The 20,150-nt window shown below is 43.8% G+C and overlaps 1 protein-coding gene across 6 annotated transcripts in view; it reads left to right on the top strand.

Annotated features, from left to right (window-relative positions):
* Positions 1-20,150, top strand: part of LOC113922270 (solute carrier family 2, facilitated glucose transporter member 3-like) — a 67,834-nt gene extending 47,684 nt beyond the window's left edge. For 4 of the 6 annotated variants that reach the window (XM_035721933.1, XM_035721931.1, XM_035721932.1 and 1 more), the window contains 9 exons: positions 7,313-7,405; positions 7,944-8,104; positions 10,326-10,566; positions 11,005-11,167; positions 11,484-11,671; positions 14,753-14,857; positions 15,227-15,328; positions 15,794-15,997; positions 17,702-20,150. In XM_035721933.1, coding sequence (XP_035577826.1) covers positions 7,313-7,405; positions 7,944-8,104; positions 10,326-10,566; positions 11,005-11,167; positions 11,484-11,671; positions 14,753-14,857; positions 15,227-15,328; positions 15,794-15,997; positions 17,702-17,902 — 1,458 coding nt within the window. In that variant the 3' untranslated portion in view covers positions 17,903-20,150. Of the gene's footprint in view, positions 1-6,147; positions 6,255-7,312; positions 7,406-7,943; positions 8,105-10,325; positions 10,567-11,004; positions 11,168-11,483; positions 11,672-14,752; positions 14,858-15,226; positions 15,329-15,793; positions 15,998-17,701 lie in introns of those variants that run through there. The other 2 variants (XM_035721934.1, XM_035721935.1) reach the window with 2 other exon arrangements.

Below are 20,150 nucleotides of genomic sequence, written 5' to 3'. Positions count from 1 at the left end.
TGAGTGATTTAAAAAAAATTGAAGCGGGCGCCTGGGTGGCTCAGATGGTTAAGCGTCTGCCTTCGGCTCAGGTCATGATCCCAGGGTCCTGGGATCGAGTCCCGCATCGGGCTCCCTGCTCCTTGGGAGCCTGCTTCTCCCTCTGCCTCTCTCTCTCTCTCTCTCTGTCTCTCATGAATAAATAAATAAAATCTTTAAAAAAAAAAAAAATTGAAGCAGTGTAAAAAAATTAGAAGTACTATAAAGTGTTTTTGTTAAACACAACTTCGTTGTTTTAATCAGACTACATTTCACCTTAAATATTGAAAATTTAGTGTCCCAGTTAAGAGGTGCTGTAAGTATAAAATACAGATGGAATTTTTAAGATCTAGTACCAAAAAAAAAAAAAAGAGAGAGAGAGAAATCTCTCATTAATAACTTTTATATTATGTACAGGTTGAAAGGACAATATTTGGTATATATTAGTTTAAATAAAATATAATATTGAAATGAACTCCTTTCTTTTCACTCTGTTAAAATGTGACTACTAGAAAATTTTAAATTTCTGATGTGGCTCACATTGTTTCTGTTGGACGGCACTGAGGTAGACTTTATTCAATAACCATTGAAGGGGCGCCTGGGTGGCTCAGTCGTTAAGCATCTGGCTTCGGCTCAGGTCATGATCCCAGTGTCCTGGGATCGAGGCCTGCATTGGGCTCCCTGCTCAGTGGGGAGTCTGCTTCTCCCTCTCCCTCTGTCTCTGCTTGTGTTCCCTCTCTCACTGTGTCTCTCTTTGCCAAATAAATAAATAAAATATTTTTTAAAAATAACCATTGAAGATATATGAGTAGGAGAATGATATGATAGTGATTTTGATGTAGTGTAATTCATCTAGCACTGGTACGTGATAGATTGATTTTTGAAGGAAATTGGAGGAGGGCAGAGCCCCTTAGAAAGTGATACGGGTCTGAGAGCTTCAGGATCAACTGGAGTGATGAACTGTTGAAACCCAATTTAGACAGGAAAATAAACATTTCTCAAATTTTTTTCTTTCTTTACCCTGCTGTTTTCACATTCAAGATGAATTTTGACTACACCGAACCCAGTAGAGGAAGATTAGTAAATAACATGCAACAAAAGTTGTTCTTTATGAGAAAAATTACAAATGCGAGCAAAGAGTAGAATTAACTCTGGCAGTTTTTAAAGTAGGCATGAGCTTTTTTGTGTGTGCCTTGAAATGCCATTACAGTGTTCTATGAAAGGGCGCCTGGGTGGCTCAGTTGGTTAAGCGACTGCCTTCGGCTCAGGTCATGATCCTGGAGTCCCAGGATCGAGTCCCGCATCGAGTCCCGCATCGGGCTCCCTGCTCAGCAGGGAGTCTGCTACTCCCTCTGACCCTCTTCCCTCTCGTGCTCTCTATCTCTCATTCTCTCTCTCTCAAATAAATAAATAAAATCTTTAAAATAAAAGAAGCTAGGATTGAGATGTATGGTCTCCAGATACCTGTGTTTGGACCTAAGAGATTTCAGACCATTATTCATTCATGACTTTTCTTCTTAGCAAACCTACATTAAACTATTAGGTGGGAATTTCATAACATTTCTTCCCAATCTATTCCATTTTTGAATGTATCCACCACATTTCTTCTTTTGTTTTCAGTAAAGATGGAAGAACACCTCACCGGACTCAAATGATACAGGACCCCCATGTTGTAGGACCTTTACCTTGCTGGCCTTCCCGTAGCATAATCACCAGATTAATCAGCAGAGTTGTAATCCCAGGCTGACTGGAGCCGGGATTCTAGTGAGACCTGCTCTCAAAGTCAAAGTGCCTCGAAGACCCCAATCAACCAACTGATCTCCCTAAAACATCAGTTGTATTGCACAACTGTTATGTATTGCCCGGGGTAAGGATTGCTTAACTTGGGCATCTCTTACTCTGGGGATAAAGCCCAACACTGACTGGTTTCTGGTCAGCACTTTATCAGATCCCTCTTACTCAAGAAGGATTTATCACACCACATTCAGCATGCTTTTAGATCCTTGAGATTCAAAGTTGAATTCCAGTTGTAACCTTTAAAAGTACATATATTGCTAGAAGTAGACTACTGTCCCTATTAACTTGCTTAACTTTTTGAAAGGTAATTTCCTCAGGCTGAGTTGGCCAGACAAAATATATTTCAGATCTGTCTCCCTTTCGCCCTCCCTCCTTTTTCACCAGGAAGAAAATATCCGAGGGCGCCTGGGTGGCTCAGTTGGTTGAGCGACTGCCTTCAGCTCAGGTCATGATCCTGGAGTCCCGGGATCGAGTCCCGCATCGGGCTCCCTGCTCGGGGGGAGTCGGCTTCTCCCTCTGACCCTCTTCCCTCTCGTGCTCTCTATCTCTCATTCTCTCTCTCTCAGAAAAATAAATAAAATTTAAAAAAAAAAATTTTTTTTTAAAGAAGAAAATATTCGACAGAATTCACACATCTAAACCTTAACCTTCAGGGTTGTCTTTCTCCATAGCTGTTTTACACAAATTAATTTGGGACACATAAATTCTGCGTCTTCACAATTACATGTATTCTTTCATTAACCATTGGGCAAATAATTCCTGGGGCAGATACTGTGTTCTGGAATTACACTGGAGCCTGCTCCGAGCAAATGAAGGGGGAGTACAGACCAACTTTGTACTTTTACTCGTGTAATTTGCTCTTGCAAACCATAAAGACTAATTCTACTAAACCTAGGAAGAGGGAGGAAGAAAAGATAAAGTATTTAGAGCCAGGAGTGACACTGTGAGACAAGTCAAAAATAAAAGCAAAGATAAGAAAGGACCTAGAAAAGACCGGAGGAAAACAGAGCATCATGGTCTTCTTACTCTAAGCAAGGTCCAGCCACGAAGTTCATGTGGCTGTTGCGTACTTACATGTTGTTAGTACAACGGAGAAACTGAATTGTTGGTTTTTATTAATTTAAAATCAGAGCAATTTAAAATATTTTCCCATCAAACACAACTTTGTTGTTTTGATAGATGCCATATTGAACTGTAGAAAACTTAGAGTCTAAAAATGGAGATGTGTTAATAAATGTGAAATATACACTGAATTTCAAAGACTTAGTGGGGGGGAATAAACTACCTTAGTCATAATTGTTATATTGATGTCATACTGAAATGATATTATTTGGGCTTTAGTGGGTCAAATAATTATTTAAACTAACCTCTCTTGTTTCTTTTAAAATTTTTAATGTGGCTACTAGCACATTTTATATTACATAAATAGTTTGGATTATATTTCTGTTGGACCTCACAGCCATACAGGATATTCTTTGTCCTTTGGCCGCTAAATTCAGTTGCTGTGGTAACTAAGGGGCCTCTAGGTTCAGTGTGTCCTGGAAGGACAGGAATGAGGTGGGGGAGGGGAGGTGTGACCTCAGGGAAGGTTTTCTTGGATGTCACCTTTCACTCATACTTGGTTCTCTCAACTAACAGATTTAGAAAATATCCTCCTTTTTTTTTTTAAAAAGTGAGAGAGACAGCATAATCTGGTTTGTTTCAGGTCTAGTAGCATCAGTTTGAATTTTAGGCCCGCAACCAAAACCCAAATAAAGATGCACTTCCACCAGTTTATCGACTAGGAAAATTCGGTCCCATTTCTGTGCTGGGTCGCTGCTCATCCTCTTGCCACATAGTGAAGTTGTTGCTAGGCTACAAATTAATGACGTTAGGAAATTGACCATTGAAATTCCCTCCCCCTGCCTCCACTCCCCCAACCCTGGCCACCTCCCGCGCCCCCCCAGCAAAGCCTTGATACTATCTCTCACTTCCAAATCTTTAATCAGAACTAAATTGTTTTCTTCATTTACTCTCACCCTGAGGCCTTCTCCCTCTCTCTCCTTTCATTATCCTTCATCTTCCTCAGTTCACATTTTTCTTACCTGTTTTTCCTACTCATCTTGCTCAATCTTCTTGTAAGGCTGAGTAATCAAATACTTATCTCACACTTCTTTCAAGAAATTCACAGTCCGTAATTAATAGGCTATTGATCATTCTCTCCAGTTGTGTTAAGAATCAGCTGGGCTTGTCCCTTTTTGATTTTGTAAGTAGAAGTGTTACAGGATTTTTGTCCCCTCAGTGCCTGAGGTCTTTGGTCATGCAGCTTCGAAGATGAAGACTGGTGGGCAGGAAAGAAACGTTTATTGAGTAAGAGTATAAACCTCCCGGGGAGGGAGGGGGATGGGCCCTAAATGGGTTGCCCCCAGAGTGTCTAAGTTTAGGGGTTTTTGTAAGCTCTTTTGCGGAATTATCTTAGGCAATTAGGGTGTGCTGAGTCGTGCCAGGTAGGGCTATGGTCAGGAAATCTGTCTACCTATTAGGTTAAGGTCTCTATGCTGATAGTCTTTTTTGATGTCTGGGGGCTTATGTCTTAACTGTCCCTTGCCCGTGATAGGGACAAGTGCTTTGTGGTTAATTGTCTTATTTTAGAACATTTTGCAGAAGTCATTTCTGCAAAGGCTGCAAAGCAAAATAGTGTTAGTCCTGTCTAAGCTGCAGAATGGGATGTCAGTGCAATTTTATTTTAGCTGCCCTGACCCCGTATTTTCTTGTTGGGGACCCTGACCACCTAACTGTCCAACTAACTCCTAACAGAATGAGAAGGGAAATGCTATACATTCCCTAAAAGCCAGGATATTTTTTGTCCTACCTACTGATGAATCCCCAACTTCATGGAGAGTAACTGACATGTAGTGTGCACGCAGCAAACACCTGTTTAACTGAATTTGGTCATGGTGCCATCTCTAGATGCTATAAACCTGAGACTAGAGGCAAAATATTGCAGAATGGGTAGGATTCAGAAGAGGTGGTAGGGTGAATGCCATATTAAGGAGATTGTATCCCATAAGCAGTTGATTCTCTCCTTCCTGCAGCCCAGGAGAGTTGGTCTGGCTCCCAGATACTGAGGTTTTCTTCCTCCCAGGAGAGACTGTGCTCATCAGAGGACAAGGAGAGCCAAAAACTGGCCCAATTCTTCCCTTGCTAGCTTTTCTTCTCCAAACTGCCCTTCCTTTCCCTTCAAGATTGTAGACCCAGCCTATAATCAAAAAGCAACTGATAAATTCATATTGTGAATCTTTCTGCTTACACTCCTTCAAACAATCTTAACTCTCAGAGAGTAGCACCCAGTCAACTTTATCTTATATAAACAGCATTTAGTCTCATCTCTTTATAGATTGCCTTAATTCCCAGCTGATGCGAGAACAAAACTTGAAGTGAATTTGCCCTCCCTCCAGGCTTTTCTGGTAGCATTGTATCTGTGAAACTAAGAGGCTATCGCGGCTATCACAAGAGAGAAGGAGGAGGAGCTTAAAAAAAACCCAAAAACCCAGAGTGGACAGGGTATAGGCTGTGGTTTTATAAAGGGGCGGGGGTCGGGGAGGGAGTTGTTGCCTAGGGCGGGGGCCGAGTTGAGGTCACAAAATTCCGAGAGGTCAAGGGATCCTTCAAGCCGGTGGCTGGGGGGCGGAGGCTTGTCTCCCTTGCAGGCTCTACCCTTTACAGAGATTATAAATGCTTGGCTGGAGCGCACTAAAGGTGACTGAGGGTGAGATGTGCATCAGTGCTGGGCCCTGGGAATAAAACTTGCTGCCGAGAAGGACATTTGGGGGGCTTTGTTGACTGGAAGAGGTGTCTCTGGGATTCCCACTCCTAGATCTTTGTTGAAGATGAAAAGAATTGAATTGGGGCCATGGGGACACAGAATGCAAGGCTGATACAATTACAGTTACTTTTGCTTGTTTGGGGTACACTCAGAAAGGCCGACCTTAATGGAGATTGCTGCGCTCTGTTTTATTCTAAGTCATCTAGCCACCTTCAGGCCTTCTCATTTCTTCTCCAGCCTGTGATGCCGTGGTTCCTCCAGTTTTCTTTGGATGTCACAGCCTATACAGGACTTCTCCCAGTCCCACTCACCTTCCTGTCACAGGGAGAGTCACCTGGAGAAGTTTGGTGTGTTTCTCAGGGTTGTTGTTGGTTTTGTTTTGTTTTTTAGCATAATCACGTGCTACTGAGGATCTGGGGGTGAGATGGTTGAGTGTTCCAGGCTGCTTGGCTGTGTTGATTACAAGTGTGGGTCTCGTGAGCCTGCAGGAAGATTCCTCTGCAAGCATTAAACCTTGAAAGGACCTGGGATTTGTTTGAGGGAATGGGCCAGTGTCCAGCCATCTATTCTATAACGTATACAAGTCTGTGGAGCCTAAGAGAGAATCCCAGTTGTACCAATTGTGGTTGTGATTGTGAGTGCACGATACATTAATGTGTTACTGTGTGTTACGTATGCAGTGTATTTGCTGGGAGAAAGTCATTTGTCACCAAGGTCAACTTACTTGAAAATGAAGGAAGGTAAGAGAAGGGATGAAAAAACAGGGAGGAGAAAAAGGCCCTCAAGAATAGTAAAGGATGAGGCGAGGCAGAAGGAAGAGGTCATTACTGATGAGAAAGGGATTAAACAGAAAGAGCTGTGTGCAGGCGGGGGCCACTCGGGTACTTAAGGCCAAGTTGTCTGGGGTGGGAGGTCAACGTGAAACTTCTGGCTGGCCAGTCCGTCTAACCTAAAAGGGGGAGGGAGTTTAAGGTAAGGAAGGATGTCCTCAGCCCTAAAAATTGAGCTTACCTTGAGCTGGAAATCTAAGATAAACACACACTTGAATTACTCCCAGCAGGGTGAGAGATGACTCCCTTCTCCCCACCACATCTCCGGTCTGTTACATTGGGAGTGAGCTTGTGCTCTCCCCCTGCTGGGTGGGCGTAGTGGTACAAAACGAAGTAAACAGGAAGAATTTCAAATGGGTACCAGGATACCCTGGGTAGATTTTGTAGATTACATCATCCAGAGCGCTACAACAGCCCAGTGGTGCAGAGACCACCACGACCACTCTGGCTTCAGTGGGATCTGGGGTACAGGAGGAGACAGCACTGGATCTAGCTGTTTCCAAAAGAATCCATTTTTAGGAATCCCAAGGCTCTTTCCCTGCAGTTTTAAGCTTGCTTTTATATGGGGCAATTTTTTTTTAATAGTTTGAAACGAGTTAACCCAGTTCCTCTTAACTTTCTTCCCAAATTTTCTTGCCGCTTTTCCCAAGTTTACGTGGTTGTCTGTATATCTCCGGAGAAGTTCTTCAGTATAACCTGTCTTTTGTGTTCCCCCATTCGTTACCTAAATTTCGTTAAGTTTTTGTTCTTTTCATACCACTCATAGGCCGAGTGCTCCTAATATCTCTCCTTAATTAATAAGAGACAATCATCAGCCGAGAGCTTTAAGGACTGTTTCTTCCCTTCTCCCCCCCAACCCCAGGTCACAGCGCCTCTGATCTTTGCCATCTCCATTGCTACAATAGGCTCTTTCCAGTTTGGCTACAACACCGGAGTCATCAATGCTCCTGAGATGGTGAGTGCCAGGTGACCAGAGTTAGAATTTGGAATAGGTAAATTATTCCTTTAAGTAGGGTTTCAAGAACGAAGAATTTCAGACAAACTTGGTATCTCGCTTGGTGAAGGCTGAAGAGGCAGAATAACATTGGTGGGGAAGTCTAAGTGAATCATTAAAAGCAAAAAGCTCACTTGCTCCCCATACCCTTGACTGGACTGTATCCATGCTTCCCCTCACGCTATCGTGATACACTTCCTTTATTATGCCTCAGGGGTTAGTTACAAGGAGGGTGGGAGGGTCTTAGGGGAGGACTGGGGTAGTCACTGAACATCAGTGCTAACCACCTACTGGGATTTTCAGGACAAATCAAAATTGTTCTTTTCAGAGCTACCATGAACCTCCAAAGGTTCTCTATCTCTTCCATCCCCACCCGTTCATTTACTTGATTCTCTACCAGTCATTGTAATGCTGTTTTCTTAGGGAGGGGAAGATCCCCGATATTTGCCCCTTCTCATTCAGCTGTAACAGTCTGCCCACCAGTCATTTTAATTGGCAGATCATAAAGGACTTTCTCAATTACACCCTGGAGGAGACGTTGAGCGACCGTCCCACTGAGGTGTTACTCACTTCCCTCTGGTCCTTGTCTGTGGCCATCTTCTCCGTTGGTGGTATGATTGGCTCCTTCTCCGTTGGACTCTTTGTCAACCGCTTTGGCAGGTATCGACCAGAAACTGGGCAAGGAGGGGGGCTATGCTGGTTGCATTGAGAACAGGTATTGAGAATTAGGATGGAGAGGTGATGATGCATTTGAATGAGAGCGTCCCAAATTCCCATGGAGGCAAATTTGGGCCAACTGGTACTGAAAAGGGCTGCTTGGAGCTCGGCTGCCCATCAAGAGATTACCTTTGAGTGCAGCTGAAGCTAATTCAGTACTCTCTGCAATAAAGTGCACTATGGAATTTCCCAGAAGCCTACTTGATTTACAAGGTCAGAAGTTGTTTGCCTTTCTTGAAAAATTTGGGATTTCATGCTTGTGTTTACAAGCCAGGATTGGGAGGAAACATTTTATAATCCTTGGCCTGTGGCAAATGTGGATAATGGCCAAATACCTGACATTTTTCGCCCCCAAAAGAAAATTGAATCTTCTCATTCTTGCTGACTTAATAAAATGTCTTAGCAGAATACTTTCAGTAATGGCTGGTGAAGAAACCATTTCATTTGCTAATTTAGACGTTCTGGAAACACAAATAGAATTCACCGTCTAAAAAAATTTAAAAGCAGCCCATTTTATTTGATAATGTTTGGTGTTTGTTCTGTTTGCATTTTTTTTTTAAAGATTTTATTTATTTATTTGAGAGAGAGAGAGAATGAGAGACAGAGAGCATGAGAGTGAAGAGGGCCAGAGGGAGAAGCAGACTCCCTGCTGAGCAGGGAGCCCGATGCGGACTCGATCCCGGGACTCCAGGATCATGACCTGAGCCTAAGGCAGTCGCTTAACCAACTGAGGCACCCACGCGCCCAATTGTGTTTGCATTTTTGAGGCACCTTGTGTCTACTAAAGTCATTGACATTTTAAGGTGGCCCTCCCATAATTCAGTGACTTTCTTCCTATCTTTATTTTATTAGCAAAAGAACCTGATAGAGGAAGTAGGGAAACCAGGAAAGGAATGCAGAGAAAGGTAAAAGTGAGCATGAGGGATGAAATTTTTCTCTTAACAGCAGGTTCTCTCCTTTGGCTGCACGTTTAGGATCTCCCAGGGAGCTTTTAAAAGTACCAGCGTTTCTCAAATAATACACTCTATGTTAAAAAAGAAGAAAATAAAAGGAGGAAAAGAATGAAGGGGGGAAATCGGAGGGGGAGATGAACCATGAGAGACGATGGACTCTGAAAAACATACTGAGGGTTCTAGAGGGGAAGGGGGGGTGGGAGGATGGGTTAGCCCGGTGCTGGGTATTAAGGAGGGCACGTTCTGCATGGAGCTCTGGGTGTTATACGCAAATAATGAATCATGGAACACTACATCAAAAACTAATGATGTAATATATGGTGATTAACATAACCCAATTAAAAAAAGTACCAGCGTTTCAGGACTCCCCGGGTAATTCCAGCAGGCCACCCAAGGGCAGAATCCCAGAAGTATCTTCCAAACATCTGCAGTGATTTTTCACTGTTAATCTCTTCCGTCTTCCTCTAGTTGTTTCCGTGGCTTTGCCTCCCACGTTTAACACATAGATTCAGTAATTTATTATTTTCTACTGGCTATCAATACTTACTGTAAGTGGCTGTCACCACAGGGTAGCCGAGAGCCGGAGAGCTGAAGCTGTCTACCTTTCTGCGCATAGAAAGCTTTTGTCTGAAATCTGTTCTCATTAGTATGTTGGTGCCATCTAAGCAACTATATTGCAACAAAATGCAGTAAGAAGCATCAAAATTTCAGCACGGGTCCGGAAATTTCTCTTGAGTGTGTTCGTGGACCAGCTGTATGAGAATTGCCCAGGGCAGTGGTTCTCGGACCTTAGCTAGAATCAGATCACCAGGACGGCTTTTGGGAACAGATTGCTCCGTCCCAGAGTCAAACCTAATGATTTACTAAATTGGGGTGGGGTGGGACAGTTTTAATTTCTTGCCCATTTCTAGCTGATGCTCTTAGTTTGTGGACAACTTTGAGAACTACTGGCCTTTGTGCTTGCTACCACCCTGGCTACCGCTGGGAATTAAAAGAATCTTCAACAAGTTCTCTAGGTGAGTTTTATGCCTACAGAGGTGTAAGAACCATTGATCTTAGCCCAACTGGAAATGTTCTGATAACAGAAAGAGGAGAACTTCAAACCGGAAGAGCAGATAACATGAGCCTGGAGAAGGGTAGAGAGATCAGGAAAGAGAGAAGTTTCGGCCTGGCCTATGTTGCTAACTTCTCTTGTTTTTTAACCTTTTCAGGCGCAATTCAATGCTCATTGTCAACCTCTTGGCTGTCGCTGGTGGCTGCCTTACGGGGTTCTGCAAAATAGCCCGGTCGGTTGAAATGCTGATCCTGGGCCGCTTGGTTATTGGCCTCTTCTGCGGCCTCTGCACAGGTTTTGTGCCCATGTACATCGGCGAGGTCTCTCCCACTGGCCTCTGGGGGGCCTTTGGCACTCTCAACCAGCTGGACATCGTCATCGGGATCCTGGTGGCTCAGGTACTCTAGACCTCATACTGAATGCGTGTCAGTTTTCTGGGCAGGAACATCTGACCTATATTCAAGTATATGTCAGTTTCAGGTATTATTACTATAGCTCACAGGTGGCTAAAGAAGCAGGCAGGGTAGAGAAAGGAGAAGAAACAGAATTTATCTTTTCCTGTGGTAAAAGAAGGGATGATTTTCTGAAAATTTTTTCTGATTTATTTTTGAGAGAGACAGAGCGCACGCGTAAGGGGAGGAGGGCTAGGGGCGGAGGGAGAAGCAGACGCCCCGCTGAGCAGAGAGCCCAGTGCAGACTGGATCCCAGGACCCTGGGATCCTGACCTGAGCCAACGGCAGATGCATAACCGACTGAGCCCCCCAGTTTTTTTAAAGTGACTTGTGGCTTATATAAAGTATGAGCTTTATAAAGTATCGTCTTTATCTGGTTTCTAGATCTTTGGTCTGAAAGTCATCATGGGGACTGAAGAGCTTTGGCCCCTGCTTTTGGGCTTCACCATCATTCCAGCTGTCCTGCAAAGCGCAGCCCTTCCGTTTTGCCCCGAGAGTCCTAGATTTTTGCTCATCAACAGAAAGGAAGAGGAGAGTGCTAGGGACAGTGAGTATCCTTCACACCTTCGCTGTGGGAATTTGGGGGTTGTGGTTTGTTTCAGGATGAGGGCATTGGATCTGGTTTTGTCCGCTCCTTTCCTGGCCCCTCTGGATCCAAGCTGGAGACTTTCCTGATTGCTCTGGAGTGAGAAACTTTCCACCCCTAAAGAGTGGAGTGAGAAGCAGGTTAAGGCACAGATGCTAATGGATGAGCCATATCCGGGGCTCATCTAAGTGTGGCTTCTTCCCAGCTGTGTTATAGGGAAAATGAAGTTGGGACAGCACCTTATCTTTCTCCTTTCTTTGTCTGTCTGTTTGACCAGTCCTCCAGCGATTGTGGGGCACCCAGGACGTGACTCAGGACATCCAGGAGATGAAAGATGAGAGCACCAGGATGGCACAAGAGAAGCAAGCCACGGTGCTGGAGCTCTTCAGGTCACGGAGCTACCAGCAGCCCATTATGATTTCCATCATGCTCCAGCTGTCCCAGCAGCTGTCTGGAATCAATGCTGTGAGTAGCTACTCTGTGTCCCAGGGGGTCCCGCACACAGTTCACGCACCTGCCCGAGGGGCCTGCTCACCTCCTTACACCTGCAGAGTCCCCACGATGCTCGCCCCGCAGCAGCCACTCCAGAAATACTGATTATCCAGGTTTTGACATGGTTTCGTATTTTAAGTTTATTTACATAATCTCTACTCGCAACCTGGGGCTCGGACTCACAACCCCGAGATCAAGAGTCGCATGCTCTTCCTACTGAGCCGGACGGGTACCCCTGTTTTTATTTCTTTAAAATTCTATCTTCAGTACATGTTTTCCATGTGGGAAAATAAGAAAATAAATGATAAAACGAAAAATTCATCACCTTTTGTCTTGGACCTTATGGTTAACATTGTCCTCTTTCAAACTTTTTTCAGTATGTAGGACGCGACATATTTATCTGCTTTTCATTATTCCTCCTTCTGACCACTCATTTTTTATTTCCAGTTGTCTTTTACAAATCTGATCAGTCTTTTCTGATGTCATCAGTGATAAGGCAGGCCATACAACTAAAGTAGATCCAAGAGTTTACATGCTGTGGCTTTTTTCCAGGACTTCACAGTCTAAAAAATATCATTGTAAAGCCCTGGGGAATAAGTAGGCAATGAATTCAAGAGGTCTGGGGATACACTGGGAACTTCAGATAGAGCGGGCCTTCCTAGTCTGTCTGTGTTGTTACAACCAGAATAGTGACTCTGATAGTTGGAAGTGGGGAGCAAAATGGAAGGTGACATATGGCAGGTAGCTTGAATTCTATGCAGATATTACCTTCCAGCTTTTGGATCCTAGTGGTGGTAAGAGAGAATATTCCTATACCTTCTGTCCATTTGCAGATAAAATTTTTGGATATGAAGCATACTCTTGATCCGATTCATGCCCAGAGGGTTTCTCATCAGTCTTTTTTTTTTTAATTTTTATTGTTATGTTAATCACCATATATCACATCATTAGTTTTGGATGTAATGTTCCATGTTTCATTGTTTGTGCATAACACCCAGTGCTCCACGCAGAACGTGCCCTCTTTAATACCCATCACCAGGCTAACCCATCCTCCCATCCCCCTCCCCTCTAGAACCCTCAGTTTGTTTCTCAGAGTCCATAGTCTCTCAAGGGTCATCTCCCCCTCCGATTTCCCCCCCTTCATTCTTCCCCTCCTGCTATCTTCTTTTTTTTTGTCTTAACATATATTGCATCGTTTGTTTCAGAGGTACAGATCTGTGATTCAACAATCTTGCACAATTCACAGCACTCGCCATAGCACAAAGCCTCCCCAATGTCTATCACCCAGCCACCCCATTCCTCCCACCCCCTCACCATTCAAGCAACCCTCAGTTTGTTTCCTGAGGTTAAGAATTCCTCATATCAGTGAGGTCATATGATACATGTCTTTCCCTGATTGACTTATTTCACTCAGCATAATCCCCTCCAGTTCCATCCACGTCGTTGCAAATGGCAAGATCTCATTCCTTTTGATGGCTGCATAATATTATTCCATCATCAGTCTTGATCAATATGATTAGGCCATTTTGTAGCAAAGCATTTGCCAAACACACTTGATGTTCAAAATAGTAAGTTGGTCCTTGGCCATTTCTCCCTAACACACAAGAAGGTTATTTGTATTTGAAAAAGCAGTGCTTTTCATAAAGGGTTAGAGGCTGTGATATCAGAAATTGGGAGGAAAAATAGTTTTAAAAAAACCTCTGAGATGATTTTGGTGGATCCCAGTTTCCAATTTTGTCATTTTAAGAATCACTGTGGGGTGCCTATCTGGCTTATTCAATAGAGCATGCAACTCTTGATCTTGGGGTTGTGAGTTCGATCCCCACATTGGGTATAGGGATTATTGAAAAATAAAATATCTCATTTATTCATTTGAGACAGAACACGAGCGGGGGTGGGGGTAGAAGGAGAGGGAGAAGCAGACTCCTCATTGAGCAGGGAGCCCAATGTGGGGCTCTATACCAGGACCCCGGGATCATGACCTGAGCCAAAGGCAGATGCTTAACCAAATGAGCAGCCCAGGCACCCCAAAAATAATTTTAAACAAAAAAAAGCACAGCCTTATTAGTCTTATTTTAGAAAACAGAAGTATCCATCGTTTCTATCCGAGGTTGTAGGTATCTGAAGAGTTGTTTCTTGAGAACGTAACCCAGAGTCGACGCATATATTGATCAAAAAGTCTGATGAATACGGCTGTAGAGGCAAACACTCTGGATGAAATAATAAACTCTTGACCCAAACCTGAGGAACTGAACCTAGAGGATCTAGATCCTGTTCCCTTATTACCTTGAGGTCTGAGTTCAATATTTTGACATCCCTTTGACTGTGGTAGCTGTAGCAACCCTACATGTCAGCATGCTGACGAGCAAATAATAAAAAATAGTATAAACAGTAGCTTACTTAATAGTACATATTACATTAAGATGATAGCGGCTGTCATTTCCTAGAACACTTGGAGAGGACCTGGGGCTAGGGATTCCAGCCCAAGTTCTGTTTCTAATAACATGAGCAGGCTGAGGTTCCTCCTCAGTTGGCTTCGCTGTCGAAGTAGGATATCGGTGTGTGCCTATCACTGTTTTAAGGTTAGAGGAATTGTCCATTGAAGAAGCTTAATTGAGGAACTTGCTGCTGGCTGGCTTTGTTGGAAGATCACGTGACTCTTGATCTTGGGGTGTCTTGAGTTCCAGCCCCATGTTGGGTGTAGAGATTACTTTAAAAAAAACAAAAAACCAAAAAACCACCACCGAACTTTACAACAAACCGAAAAAAATCTTTATATCTAAGTTAATAGAATAGATGTAAGGAGGAGACTTCAATGAACAGGAGGAATAAACATTGAAGAAGAAGCGGAAACAGTAGGTAGAACTGAGAACTAAGAAGAGAATAGAGATAAGATAGAGAAGATTTCTTTGCAGAAAAGACACTGATTGAATGAAAAACCCAGAAAGGACTCCTTAAGCTCCTGGGACTTTGAGTGTATTTTTCCAAGGGTTCTCTTTAACTGCGGTGCCCAGCTGCTGTTTCAGAGTTGCATCATCTTTTGTTTCCTATTAGGTGTTCTATTATTCAACTGGAATCTTCAGAGATGCAGGTATTGAGGAGCCAATCTATGCCACCATCGGCACGGGTGTAGTGAATACCATCTTCACTGTTGTCTCTGTAAGTTGGATGCTGTGATAGTTTGGGGGCAGGGGGAGGGGCGTTCTTCCTACACATGTTCAAAGATGAGGTTTGTGTCCTTCCATCTCCCTCCCTACCGTCATTTAAACAGTTGTGGTTGTTTCGTTCTTCTTTGGGAAAGAAGAGCGATTGAATGATGGGTATGAGTAGTCTTCACTCTCAAGGAAATATGAAGTGGGTGGGAAAGAGAGAGGTATAAAAGGGATTTGTAGGATGCTTGAAACTCAACTAAAAGGGCACATGTGACTCTACCAAGTATCCTGCCATTGGTACGGCACATTCCGGTAGTTCATACAGTTTTCAGGAAAGGGAAAGCAGAAATTTTATGTTATATTATTCTTCTTTTAGCTGTTTCTGGTGGAAAGGGCAGGGAGGAGGACTCTCCATATGACTGGCCTTGGAGGGATGGCTGTTTGTTCCATCTTTATGACCATCTCATTGTTACTAAAGGTGCGTGCTCTTTGAGTGAAGGAAACGGAGGGGAAGGAGGGAGAATAGGTCACAGGTGACGCTGACGTGGGTGGGAGAGGTGAGTGGGAGACCCGTAAAGTCCCATGCCCAGAGATTTAAGAAAAATGAATCCTCAGAGAACGGTAACTAAACTGCTGTAATTCTTAACATCTGTATAACATAGAGCGTGTAAAATACCTCATGTAATTTAATTCTTCAAGTATTCTTGAGGGAATTATTCCCATTTTACAGGTGATGAAATGATCTTGGTGCAAAATGACAGATGGTGTGAGCACAAGGCTACGATTCAAAAACCCAGGCCTTTTGACTCTTAAGTCAAAGAACTCCATTGTACCCCAGACAGAGGGAGCTTCCGTTATCAGTCAGTCCTCCTCCCTGGGAGGCTAGATCTATCCAGGTCAAGCTGTCTTGACTACTAGCTTTCCTTTGTTCCTCCTCATTTAGGATGAGTATAATTGGATGAGCTTTGTTTGCATCGGGGCTACCCTGGTCTTTGTGGCCTTCTTTGAAGTTGGCCCAGGCCCCATTCCCTGGTTTATCGTGGCCGAACTCTTCAGCCAAGGACCCCGCCCGGCCGCGATGGCAGTGGCTGGTTGTTCCAACTGGACCTCCAACTTCCTGGTCGGGCTCCTGTTCCCTTCAGCTGCAGTAAGTAAATTCAAACAAAACTCACCGAGTCCATCTCAAAAGCAGCTCACTTAAGCCGACAGGTTTAAAATTTGGTAACTGACACCACAGAGGGTTAGATATCAAGTGGAGTTTGTTTTTTTTTTTTTTTTTTTTAAAGATTTTACTTATTTTAGAGAGAGAGATTGAATGTGGGAGGGGGAGGAGCAGAGGGAGAGGGAGAGAATCGCAAGCAGATACTGCGTCAAGCACTGAACCTGACCCACGGCTTGATCTCCTGAGCCGAAACCAAGAGTCAGACGCTCAACCAACAGCCACCCAGGCGCCCCAGATATCAAGTGTTGTTTTTTATTTTTTTTTAAGGATTTTACTTATTTATTTGGCAGGAAGAGAGAGAGAGTGCGACCACAGGTAGGCAGAGCAGCAGGCAGGAGATGGAGAAGCAAGCTCTCCGTTGAGCAGAGAGCTGGATGCGGGGCTCGATCATGGGACCCCAGGATCATGACCCGAGCTGAAGGCAGACGATCAAGCAACTGAAGCACCCAGGTGCCCCCCCAAATATCTAGTGTTTTAAACCAGATTTTTTTTTTATTTTCAATGGCATATAGAAAAAGAAGGAATGGTAGCAACAAAAAAGATTGAAGCAGGAGGGCAAAACTGGGAACTTCTGTTTTTTTAAAGTAAACTCTACCCCCAACAAGGGGCTCAAACTCAAGACCTGGGGGAGATCAGGAGTCGCATGTTCTACTGACTGAGGCAGCTGGGTACCCCAAAATTGGGAACGTTTAAAAGACCACTAGTCTAGGTGATTACAAGCATAGTTCTGGCTAGATACAAAGATCATGATGAATGCCAAAGGATTCCAGACCAACACTTAAAATCCACAATTTGAATGAGCTGGCATTAGTGACCTCATGTCCTTAAAGGCTCACTAATAATCATAGGATGTTAATGAATGACTGAGGTAGGTCCTATTATATAAAATGACCCAGAGCTGGTTCCTTAAATAAAGGCACTTGCAGTGGACTTCTAGAATGCATTTCCTATTTCTGTGAGTCTTTCAGAAACCTGGATTTTAAAAATAATCATCAAAAGTCCTAGGGGCGCCTGGGTGGCTCAGTCGGTTAAGCGTCTGCCTTCAGCTCAGGTCTTGATCCCGAGGTCCTGGGATCGCGCCCCACATGTAGTTCCTTGTTCAGAGGGGAGCCTGTTTCTCCCCCTGCTTGTGCTCTATCTCTGACAAATAAATAAAATAAAGGAAAAAAAAAAGTCCTAAAATACTCAATAGGTATTTGGAAGCAGGGATCTTTAACGAATAGGAAAAGGAATGATGCAGAATTGCAGGGAAATACAGTAAATGAGCAATGGCATCCTAAACATCCAAGGAAGGGGCGCCTGGGTGGTTCAGTCTTTAGGTGTCTGCCCTTGGCTCAGGTCATGATCCCAGGGTCCTGGGATCGAGCCCCACCTCAGGATTCCTGCCCAGAGGGAAGCCTGCCACTCCCTCTCCCGCTCCCCCTGCTTGTGTTCCCTCTCTCACTGTGTCTCTCTCTGTCAAATAAATAAACGAAATCTTTTTAAAAAAAATACGGAGGAAGACTATATGTTGTTGTTAAATGTGGAAGGGTTGTGTCCCGAAGCCTACTAGAAATGGATGGGAAGGGAAGGGGTTTGGCAATGACCAGAATTTACACTGACACTCCTTTTTCTTTATCTTTTCACTAGTTCTATTTAGGAGCCTATGTTTTTATCATCTTCACTGGCTTCCTCATTGTCTTCTTGGTCTTGACCTTCTTCAAAGTCCCTGAGACTCGTGGCAGGACTTTTGAGGAAATCACACGAGCCTTCGAGGGGCAGGCTCGGGAGGCTAACAGAGCTGGGAATGTCCCCACCGTGGAGATGAACAGGATCCAGCCCATGAAGTAAACCCCACCGTCTAAGCCATGCCTCCTTCCCGCCTCCCTCCCAACATGGAAAAGCAACCTCTCCCCAGATGAGGGAGAGACCTCATCAGCTTGTAACCCAGGACTGTTTCTGAATGCTGCTACTTGATTCCTTTCTCATCCCACAGAGGAACCCAGTGTAGGAGTTAGTTGTATCATTAATGGCTTTCAAAACATTTCATTTCTTGGACATTCTCTTCTGTTTAGGAGAGACCAAGCAAACCTACCCTCATTTCAGGAGGCATTGGCCACTTGCCATCTGACAGCATTGTCGTCTCTTCCTCCCTTGGGTTCTAATAGGGCCTCACCACGGCCAATAGGGGAGGGGAGTAAGAGTGAGGTGCAGTTTCCCCGACCCCCGACTTCCCAGGAAGCAGATCTATGAGTGTGGAGGGCAGAGAGGGATTACATAAGAGCACCTCCCTCGCATCCATACAGCTCTGCAGAGCAAATTAACTTGAGTTTTATTTATTTTATCTTCTGGTTTTATTGCATAAATATTTATTTTTTTAAGTGTAAAATAATTTTACCAAATAATGAAAACAGAAGGAAATTGAGGATAGAGGGAGGCGCTTGAAGAGAGGTTCTAGAGTAGAAGATTTGATACTGGAGCGGTCGTGGTGCAATAAGGGGAAGATTCAGGGAGCAGTATAATGTGTTCTCAGAGGGTACATGATGGGGTGTGTGAAGTTTGCACATTGCCTCTTAACCTTCAGGTGGAAACTCTCAAGTTTAATTTCTGAGAAAAGTGATGTGCCTGTTTTAAGAAGCTTCTGGTTACCTTTAGAACTTTTTTCTTTGTTTAAAATAATATGTAGTGTTACTTGAAATCTAGGGTTATTAAGATGGGCATTATAGCTAATGGTGGTGGATGGGTTCTAATTTTGGTTGGAGTCCAGAGAAGGGAAGGTTATTTCTAGATATCCTTTCTCCCCTCACTGGACAAAACAACTTCTTCCCCTTATAGTGGACTCACTGTGGGGGGTGCGGGTTAAAGTATTCCTAATACCCGCCTGGTGGGAGAACCTTCCAAATGAGGAACCCAAAATAGTGGTTCTTGGTAGAGGTTCTGTATTTCTCCATTTTGTTCTTTAGGAGATTTTAGTTGTTGATATTTTGTTTTAAGCCATAGCTTTAAAAGAATTCAGAGGAGAATGTTCATCAACTAACTTGGAATTTGTAACCTCAGCTCTGGGAGAGGATTTTTCCTGAACGATTATTATCTAGTTGAAATATGTTGTCGCTAAGGGTCATCGCATGCTTGTTCTGTTGCCATATTCGCATAGTATGACGTCAAGCGCTCTTAGGGGACCATACATTTGGGACAATACGAGTAAATGTACGGTGTATCCCACACTTGAGAGAGTATGAATGTATGTGCACTGTCACTTTGCTCTGGTGGAAGTAGATGACTGGTAACTTGTGTCCTTTATGTACCTACAGCCCCCTTTTGAATAGAATGTGTTCAAACTCCTCTCTCTATATATAAAGAACACTGCCTCTGCTGGGTGGAATTTGCATCTACGGTTTGGTTCCAGACTTCAGAGTTCAGTCGCATCTGGCTACCTTTCCTTGTTGGACAACTGGGGGGAGAACTCCTTAAATCTTCAGATTGAGGGTGGAGGACTCTGCCTCCCCCTAGACCGAGACAATGGCAGTATGAAAGGAGAATGTGAGATCAGAACATGTGGCCTCCTGGAGGGGAGTCATAGGGGAGAAGGAGCCTTTCTTTTATGGAGTAAGAAACAAACTGAAGACTTGTAACTCGGGAGCATTTTAGAGAGCCGGATGAGGTGGAGGGATGTACACTTAGCCCAGGTCATGGACACCTGTACAATCATCTAGTTTCCCAGTATTTTGATAAATGGAGATTGGGCCCCATGACACCTACTCTGTCTTCCTTCTTTCATATGTTGCTTGACCACTCTTTCTCTCCTTGGTGCTTACATGCTTCAGACCCTTTAGCCAAACCCTTGCCTATGACAGTATTTTAGTCACCAGTTCTCACTGTTGCCCCTGGTCATTGAGCGTTTTGGGGAAAAAAACAGCTTATATGGAATGGGGCTTGGTTCAACAGGTGACTTTAACTGCACCTCTACTTCCGGCTCCTCAAAACCAGTGGGTGGGCAGTAATGCTGTGGGGAAGTTTTCCCATTTCTCAGTGACCAGATTGTGAATATTTCCAAATGGGTTTTTTATTATTCATGTTACTGTGGTTCTTTGTTTTGAAA

This window comes from Zalophus californianus, chromosome 9 (assembly GCF_009762305.2).
Source record: "Zalophus californianus isolate mZalCal1 chromosome 9, mZalCal1.pri.v2, whole genome shotgun sequence".
In the NCBI taxonomy this organism is placed as follows: domain Eukaryota; kingdom Metazoa; phylum Chordata; class Mammalia; order Carnivora; family Otariidae; genus Zalophus; species Zalophus californianus.
This window is presented reverse-complemented; position numbering and strand designations above follow the sequence as displayed.